Source organism: Oncorhynchus mykiss, chromosome 8 (assembly GCF_057628025.1).
Source record: "Oncorhynchus mykiss isolate SJ-2025 chromosome 8, ASM5762802v1, whole genome shotgun sequence".
Classification (NCBI taxonomy): Eukaryota; Metazoa; Chordata; class Actinopteri; order Salmoniformes; family Salmonidae; genus Oncorhynchus; species Oncorhynchus mykiss.
The window spans coordinates 2,900,001-2,910,000 of NC_143029.1; the positions used below are offsets into that span (position 1 = coordinate 2,900,001).

The 10,000-nt window shown below is 46.7% G+C and overlaps 1 protein-coding gene across 4 annotated transcripts in view; it reads right to left on the reverse strand.

The window, feature by feature from the left end:
* Positions 1-10,000, reverse strand: part of LOC110516791 (transcriptional activator Myb) — a 57,547-nt gene that overhangs the window by 6,566 nt on the left and 40,981 nt on the right. For all 4 annotated transcript variants that reach the window (XM_090183075.1, XM_090183074.1, XM_090183073.1 and 1 more), the window contains 4 exons: positions 6,583-6,798; positions 2,172-2,266; positions 1,272-1,458; positions 1,102-1,185 (listed from right to left, as the gene is read on the reverse strand). In XM_090183075.1, the coding sequence (XP_090039201.1) occupies positions 1,102-1,185; positions 1,272-1,458; positions 2,172-2,266; positions 6,583-6,798 (582 nt within the window). The remainder of the gene's footprint in view (positions 1-1,101; positions 1,186-1,271; positions 1,459-2,171; positions 2,267-6,582; positions 6,799-10,000) is intronic.

Here is a 10,000-nt window from a genome sequence, read left to right on the forward strand (position 1 = left end):
CGCTCTGCAATTCAGCGGATGTTGACGAAAATGATCCCGCTAAAGGGATGGGTGCGCCAAGAGGTTTTAAGGAGTTGAAAGGTGAAAGGTTAAAAGGGTTAAGAGATGACAGGAGTGTAGTCCTGTAGCAACGGCATAGGATCGATTCCCACCTACTGTTCTACCTTCTATATCTTTAGCTGTACCCCTCAAACTCAACTCTGGACCTCCAAGACAGTTTCACTGCGTTTTTTTCAGGGACTGATTTAGACCTGGGACATCAGGTGGGTGATTCCCCCTCTAATCAGGGACTGATTTAGACCTGGGGCACCAGGTGGGTGATTCCCCCTCTAATCAGGGACTGATTTAGACCTGGGGCACCAGGTGGGTGATTCCCCTCTAATCAGGGACTGATTTAGACCTGGGACACCAGGTGGGTGATTCCCCTCTAATCAGGGACTGATTTAGACCTAGGACACCAGGTGGGACATTCTCCTCTAATCAGGGACTGATTTAGACCGGGGACACCAGGTGGGTGAATCCCCTCTAATCAGGGACTGATTTAGACCTGGGACACCAGGTGCGTGATTCCCCTCTAATCAGGGACTGATTTAGACCTGGGACACCAAGTGTGTGATTCCCCCTCTAATCAGGGTCTGATTTAGACCTGGGACACCAGGTGGGTGATTCCCCTCTAATCAGGGACTGATTTAGACCTGGGACACCAGGTGGGTGATTCCCCTTTAATCAGGGACTGATTTAGACCTGGGACACCAGGTGGGTGATTCCCCTCTAATCAGGGACTGATTTACACCATCGACACCAGGTGGGTGATTCCCCTCTAATCGGGGACTGATTTAGACCTGGGACACCAGGTGGGACATTCTCCTCTAATCAGGGACTGATTTAGACCTGGGACACCAGGTGGGTGATTCCCCTCTAATCAGGGACTGATTTAGGTCAGGTAGACTTAAATCAGGTAGAACAGAGAAGCACCAGGCTCTGGACCTCATAGGGATTGAATACCCCTGCACTTCATATTCATTATAAAACATCATTATAAAAAAAGAGTAGACTGGAGGAGGAGGAAGAGGAGGAAGAGGAGGAGAACATGTGACATACAGGTACTTCCTGTGCAGGGCCGGAGGGGGAGAAGAGCTGCGTGTGGATGTCTGGTCCTTCCCACTGTAGATAGGGAGACTCCACCTGGAACACAACCACACCTGGTCAGAACCACAGAATATAACCACAGGGTCAGAGCACAACCACATGTAGATATTGATGTAAAGTACCTCTTGTTTGATCTTCTTTAAGGATGGCTGTTGGTCTGGGGAGACCCCGGTTGGCTGTTGGCCCCCGACTGAGACAACACACTCCATAGGTTCCTGTTTTATACACTCTACCATGGAAGACCTGAACGGGGTCAGAGAACGAGGAGACAACTCCAGAAGGGAACGACGGATAGTAGGAGTCGTGAACCTGAGAGAGAGAGAGACAGAGAGAGAGAAAGAGAGAGAGAGAGACAAGAGAGAGAGGCAAGAGAGAGAGAGAGAGAGAGAGAGACAAGAGAGAGAGAGAGACAAGAGAGAGAGAGAGAGAGAGAGAGAGAGAGAGAGAGAGAGAGAGAGAGAGAGACAAGAGAGAGAGAGAGAGAGAGAGAGAGAAGAGAGAGAGAGACAAGAGAGAGAGAGAGAGAGACAAGAGAGAGAGAGAGAGAGAGAGAGAGAGACAGGAGAGACAGGGGAGACAGAGAGAGAGAGAGAGAGAGACAAGGGAGAGAGAGAGAGAGAAAGAGAGAGAGAGAGAGAGAGAGAGAGAGAGAGAGAGAGAGAGAGAGCGAGAGAGAGAGAGAGAGGAGAGAGAGACAGGGGAGAGAGAGAAAGAGAGACAGGGGAGAGAGAGAGACAGGGGAGAGAGAGAGAGAGACAGGGGAGAGAGAGAGACAGGGGAGAGAGAGAGAGATGGACAGGGGAGAGAGAGAGACAGGGGAGAGAGAGAGACAGGGGAGAGAGAGAGAGAGAGAGAGAGAGAGAGAGAGAGAGGCAGGGGAGAGAGAGAGAGAGAGAGAGAGAGAGAGCGAGAGAGAGACAGAGCGCAGCTGAGATTTACATCATTGACATGGAGATGTGTGATTAATCACTACTGTTACACCACGTGCTGAATATAAGAAGAGTACAACATAAGATGCGTACATGCCGTTCTCTTTCTGCGGTCGGGGTGGAGCTGTGGCCACCAGGGGTTTCTGGGAGCTCATTGGTAAGCTGTGGCTGTCTGATTGGTTGAAAAGCTGCAGAAGAAAAACGGGATAGCGATCAATACCGCTTTGGGTATTGATTAACACATTACAGTATGAACAGGATCACAGTTACATCTACAACAACATAGAGGAAAGAGTGGCTAGGGCAGTGTTTCTCCAACACTACAATAACATGGAGGAAAGAGTGGCTAGGTCAGTGTTTCTCCAACACTACAATAACATGGAGGAAAGAGTGGTTAGGGCAGTGTTTCTCCAACAACATGGAGGAAAGAGTGGCTAGGGCAGTGTTTCTCCAACACTACAACAACATGGAGGAAAGAGTGGCTAGGGCAGTGTTTCTCCAACACTACAACAACATGGAGGAAAGAGTGGCCAGGGCAGTGTTTCTCCAACAACATGGAGGAAAGAGTGGCTAGGTCAGTGTTTCTCCAACACTACAATAACATGGAGGAAAGAGTGGTTAGGGCAGTGTTTCTCCAACAACATGGAGGAAAGAGTGGCTAGGGCAGTGTTTCTCCAACACTACAACAACATGGAGGAAAGAGTGGCTAGGGCAGTGTTTCTCCAACACTACAACAACATGGAGGAAAGAGTGGCCAGGGCAGTGTTTCTCCAACAACATGGAGGAAAGAGTGGTTAGGGCAGTGTTTCTCCAACAACATGGAGGAAAGAGTGGCTAGGGCAGTGTTTCTCCAACACTACAACAACATGGAGGAAAGAGTGGCTAGGGCAGTGTTTCTCCAACACTACAACAACATAGAGGAAAGAGTGGCTAGGGCAGTGTTTCTCCAACACTACAACAACATGGAGGAAAGAGTGGCTAGGGCAGTGTTTCTCCAACACTACAACAACATAGAGGAAAGAGTGGCTAGGGCAGTGTTTCTCCAACACTACAACAACATAGAGGAAAGAGTGGCTAGGGAAGTGTTTCTCCAACACTACAACAACATAGAGGAAAGAGTGGCTAGGGAAGTGTTTCTCCAACACTACAACAACATAGAGGAAAGAGTGGCTAGGGAAGTGTTTCTCCAACACTACAACAACATGGAGGAAAGAGTGGCTAGGGAAGTGTTTCTCCAACACTACAACAACATAGAGGAAAGAGTGGATAGGTCAGTGTTTCTCCAACACTACAACAACATAGAGGAAAGAGTGGCTAGGGAAGTGTTTCTCCAACACTACAACAACATGGAGGAAAGAGTGACTTGCCAGTGTTTGCCCTCTCAGTGTTTGCCCTCTCAGTGTTTGCCCTCTCAGTGTTTGCCCTCTCAGTGTATAACGTCATAAAATCTGCTGTCTCGGCCACTGCCTGTCACCAAGGGAGTACCCCAAGGCTCAATCCTAGGCCCCACCAAAACAAAGGTCATGTGGTTTGGTCAGAAGAATGCCCCTGTCCCCACAGGTGTGATTACTACCTCTAAGGGTTTAGAGCCTGAGGTAGTCACCTCATACAAGTACTTGGGAGTATGGCTAGACAATACACTGTCCTTCTCTCAGCACATATCAAAGCTGTAGGCTAAAGTTAAATATAGACTTGGTTTCCTCTATTGTAATCAATCCTCTTTCACCCCAGCTGCCAAACTACCTCTGACTCAGATGACCATCCTACCCATGCTAGATTACGGAGACATAATTTATAGATCGGCAGGTCAGGGTGCTCTCGTGCGGCTAGATGTTCTTTACCATTCGGCCATCAGATTTGCCACCAATGCTTCTTATAGGACACATCACTGCACTCTATACTCCTCTGTAAACTGGTCATCTCTGTATACCCGTCGCAAGACCCACTGGTTGATGCTTATTTATAAAACCCTCTTAGGCCTCACTCCCCCCTATCTGAGATATCTACTGCAGCCCTCATCCTCCACATACAACACCCGTTCTGCCAGTCACATTCTGTTAAAGGTCCCCAAAGCACACACATCCCTGGGTCGCTCCTCTTTTCAGTTCGCTGCAGCTAGAGACTGGAACGAGCTGCAACAAACACTCAAACTAGTCCGCTTTATCTCCCTCTTCATTCAAAGACGCAGTCATGGACACTCTTACTGACAGTTGTGGCTGCTTTGTGTGATGTATTGTTGTCTCTACCTTCTTGCCTTTTGTGCTGTTGTCTGTGCCCAATAATGTTTGTACCATGTTTTGTGCTGCTACCATGTTGTTGTCATGTTGTGTTGCTACCATGTTGTTGTCATGTTGTGTTGTTACCACGTTGTTGTCATGTTGTGTTGCTACCATGTTGTGTTGCTACCACGTTGTTGTCATGTTGTGTTGCTACCATGTTGTGTTGCTACCATGTTGTGCTGCTACCATGTTGTGCTGCTGCCATGTTGTGTTGCTACCACGTTGTTGTCATGTTGTGCTGCTGCCATGTTGTGTTGCTACCACGTTGTTGTCATGTTGTGTTACTACCATGTTGTGCTGCTACCATGTTGTGCTGCTACCATGTTGTGCTGCTGCCATGTTGTTGTCATGTTGTGCTGCTACCATGTTGTGTTGCTACCATGTTGTGCTGCTACCACGTTGTTGTCATGTTGTGCTGCTACCATGTTGTGCTGCTGCCATGTTGTGTTGCTACCACGTTGTTGTCATGTTGTGTTGCTACCATGTTGTGCTGCTACCACGTTGTTGTCATGTTGTGTTTCTACCATGTTGTGCTGCTACCATGTTGTGCTGCTGCCATGTTGTGTTGCTACCACGTTGTTGTCATGTTGTGCTGCTGCCATGTTGTGTTGCTACCACGTTGTTGTCATGTTGTGTTGCTACCATGTTGTGTTGCTACCACGTTGTTGTCATGTTGTGTTGCTACCATGTTGTGTTGCTACCACGTTGTTGTCATGTTGTGCTGCTGCCATGTTGTTGTCATGTTGTGCTGCTGCCATGTTGTTGTCATGTTGTGTTGCTACCATGTTGTGTTGCTACCATGTTGTGCTGCTACCACGTTGTTGTCATGTTGTGTTGCTACCATGTTGTGTTGCTACCATGTTGTTGTCATGTTGTGCTGCTACCATGTTGTGCTGCTGCCATGTTGTTGTCATGTTGTGTTGCTACCATGTTGTGTTGCTACCATGTTGTGCTGCTACTACGTTGTTGTCATGTTGTGTTGCTACCATGTTGTGCTGCTACCATGTTGTGTTGCTACCATGTTGTGCTGCTACCACGTTGTTGTCATGATGTGTTGCTACCATGTTGTGCTGCTACCATGTTGTGCTGCTACCACATTGTTGTCATGTTGTGTTGCTACCATCATCAAACTTTTCTGAGTCAAAATGCCGAGACCAGTCAGATACTTATTTTTCAACATGACATAAAAAACGTAAACCTGCATATTGGCTTTGCTTGAATTGCCCAGTGTTGTTCTTCCCAGACCATTTAAAAATTATCATTCTAAATGTTAGGTATATGATCACACTGGTAATGGTAATGTCCAGCTGAGAGAGCATAACATTTGAGAGAGAGAGAGAGAGAGAGAGAGAGAGACAGCGAGATAGAGAGACAGAGAGAGACACAGAAATACAGAGAGAGCAAGAGAAAGAGACAGAGACAGAGAGACGCGTGGAGCAGACGAAACCGGCCAATGAAACCGCACGGTTGTCAGTCCCTGAGCCCTGATTGGGCAAGCCCTTGTCCGTTCTGGACAAGCTTCTATCAGAGAGCTGGCTGGTGCTGAGCTCACCCAATGAGGAGCGCCTCTGAGGAGGGACAAGAGCGACAGAGCAGTTTAAGACTAGCTTCAGATGTAGTCTAGGTTACAGTAGCAGTAGAATCTCTTGGATGAGAGAAGTCTTGGGCCAAGGCCATCTTGCAAACATATCGTCTTATATTGTCTTATAGTACCATTGACTCGCAGGTTTGATGAATAACTATTAAGCATTAATAAGAATGATTGAGTTATTAACTCCCTTGATTACAGTAAAGTTTTCTATCTATGTATCTCTGTCGTATTCAAATACATCTGCCCTCCGTCAACACACACACACACACACACACACACACACACACACACACACACACACACACAGACACACAAACACACACACACACAGACACACACACACACACAAACACACACACGCACGCACACACGCACACACACACACACACACACACACACACACACACACACACACACACACACACACAGACACACAAACACACACACACACAGACACACACACACACAAACACACACACACACGCACACACGCACGCGCGCGCACACACACACACACACACACACACACACACACACAGACACACACACACAGACACACACACACACAGACACACACACACACACACACACACACACTGACAGACACACACACACACACACACATCTGTCTTACCGAGTCGATGACTGACTCCATGAACTCCGGGAGGTTGGAGAGGGCGTGGATGTCATGGTGAATGTTGCTGTTGTTGTTGTTGTTGCTGTTGTTGTTATTGTTGTTGCTAACGCTGTGTGAGGTGCTCTCTATAGAGAGGCATGGAGCAGTGGCCTGGTAGTGATGACCTCGGCTCTCTGAACTGGAACGACCCCCCCAGCTGGAGAAAGGAATGATCTGAAAGAGAGAGAGAGATATTAATGGTTACTGTTCATTTCTGATTGTTCCATTTTCCTTCACTTGTTTACACAATGTAAACTTATAGTTCTGATTCAAAAAAAAGTCCCATTGTATTGAATTGAAAGAGAGAGAAAGAGAAAGAGTGAGAAAGAGAGAGAGAGAGAGAGAGAGACAGAGAGACAGAGAGAGACAGAGAGACAGAGAGAGACAGAGAGAGAGAGAGAAAGACACAGAGAGAGAGAGAGAGAGAGAGAGAGACAGAGAGAGACCAGCGAGACACCCTCCCAGACCTGCAGGACCCGCCCCTGGACCTACACATAGAGGACCCACGCCAAGAGGAATTACATCCAGACCACAGTACACCCAGACACATCCACACCCCCACCCCAACCAATCAACACCCCCCCACGTCAACCATGCCCACACCCCATTTAGGCCCCCTCAGATCAGACCTATGCCACTCCTGCCCACCCCATGCACCCCACCCCTGCAAAGAGGGCCTCAACATGGAAGCCACACATACGCCCAGGTAGTGAGCGGGCAAACAGTCCCAACCCCCACTCTCACACTCGCCCAAGCCAATGGCATGTACCAGATGCTCAGCAGGCTCTGCTCACACTTACTGGCCTGAGGCCAAACCACGACCAACAATATTGGACACTCTATGGAACAAAAAGCCTTCACTATATCATCCTGGAATATCCAAGGCCTGAGATCATCTGCCTTTGGCCTAAAGAGCAGGAACCCGGACTTCACCAAAGCAATCGGTAATACAGACATTGTCATCCTGCAAGAAACCTGGTATAGAGGAGACGGACCCACTGGTTGCCCTCTAGGTTACAGAGAGCTGGTAGTCCCATCCACCAAACTACCAGGTGGGTGGTATAGAGGAGATGGACCCACTGGTTGTCCTCTAGGTTACAGAGAGCTGGTAGACCCATCCACCAAACTACCAGGTGTGAAACAGGGAAGGGGGTATGCTAATTTGGTATAGAGCAGACATAACCCACTCCATTAAATTAATCAAAACAGGAACATTCTACATTTGGCTAGAAATTCTAAAGGAAATTATCCTAACAGAGAAAAATGTCCTCCTGTGTGCTATCTATATATCCCCCCACTAGAATCCCCATATTTTAATGAAGACAGCTTCTCCATCCTGGAGGGGGAAATCAATCATTTCCAGGCCCAGAGACATGTACTAGTCTGTGGCGACCTAAATGCCAGAACCGGACAAGAACCTGACACCCTCAGCACACAGGGGGACAAACACCTGCCTGGAGGTGACAGCATTCCCTCCCACATATGCCCCCCTAGGCACAACTATGACAACATAACCAACAAAAACGGGTCACAACTCCTGCAGCTCTGTCGCACGCTGGGTATGTACATAGTCAACGGTAGGCTTCGAGGGGACTCCTATGATAGGTACACCCATAGCTCATCTCTTGGCAGTAGTACTGTAGACTACTTTATCACTGACCTCAACCCAGAGTCTCTCAGAGCGTTCACAGTCAGCCCACTGACACCCCTATCAGACCACAGCAAAATCACAGTCTACTTAAACAGAGCAATACTCAATCATGAGGCATCAAAGCCAAAGGAACTGAGTAACATTAAGAAATGCTATAGATGGAAGGAATGCAGTTTGGAAACCTACCAAAAAACAATTAGGCAACAACAAATTAAATCCCTTTTAGACAATTTCCTGGGTAAAACGTTCCACTGTAATAGTGAAGCTGTAAACTTGGCAGTAGAAAATCTTAGCAGTATATTTGACCTCTCAGCTTCCCTATCAAATCTAAAAATCTCAAATAGAAAACCGAAGAAAATTAACAATAATGACAAATGGTTTGATGAAGAATGCAAAAATCTAAGAAAGAAATTGAGAAACCTGTCCAACCAAAAACAGAGACCCGGAAAACCTGAGTCTACGCCTTCACTATGGTGAATCACTAAAACAATACAGAAATACACTACGGAAAAAGAAGGAACAGCATGTCAGAAATCAGCTCAATGCAATTGAAGAATCCATGGACTCTAACCACTTCTGGGAAAGTTGGAAAACACTATGGAGATGTATGGGTAAAACACTTCTCCAATCTTTTTGGCTCTATAACAAAGAATAAAGAGCAAAAACATATACATGATCAAATACAGATCTTAGAATCAACTATTAAAGACTACCAGAACCCACTGGATTCTCCAATTACATTGAATGAGTTACAGGACAAAATAAAAACCCTCCAACCCAAAAAGGCCTGTGGTGTTGATGGTATCCTCAATGAAATGATCAAATATACAGACAACAAATTCCAATTGGCTATACTAAAACTCTTTAACATCATCCTTAGCTCTGGCATCTTCCCCAATATTTGGAACCAAGGACTGATGAGCCCAATCCACAAAAGTGGAGACAAATTTGACCCCAATAACTACCGTGGAATATGTGTCAACAGTAACCTTGGGAAAATCCTCTGCATTATCATTAACAGCAGACTCGTACATTTCCTCAATGAAAACAATGTACTGAGCAAATGTCAAATTGGCTTTTTACCAAATTACCGTACAACAGACCATGTATTCACCCTGCACACCCTAATTGGCAACCAAACAAACCAAAACAAAGGCAAAGTCTTCTCATGCTTTGTTGATTTCAAAAAAGCCTTCGACTCAATTTGGCATGAGGGTCTGCTATACAAACTGATGGAAAGTGGTGTTGGGGGTAAAAAATACGACATTATAAAATCCATGTACACAAACAACAAGTGTGCGGTTAAAATTGGCAAAAAACACACACATTTCTTCACACAGGGTCGTGGGGTTAGACAGTGATGCAGCTTAAGCCCCACCCTCTTCAACATATATATCAACGAATTGGCGCGGGCACTAGAAAAGTCTGCAGCACCCGGCCTCCGCCTGCTAGAATCCGAAGTCAAATGTCTGCTGTTTGCCGATGATCTGGTGCTTCTGTCACCAACCAAGGAGGGCCTACAGCAGCACCTAGATCTTATGCACAGATTCTGTCAGACCTGGGCCCTGACAGTAAATCTCAGTAAGACCAAAATAATGGTGTTCCAAAAAAGGTCCAGTCACCAGGACCACAAATACAAATTCCATCTAGACACTGTTGCCCTAGAGCACACAAAAAACTATACATACCTTGGCCTAAACATCAGCGCCACAGGTAACTTCCACA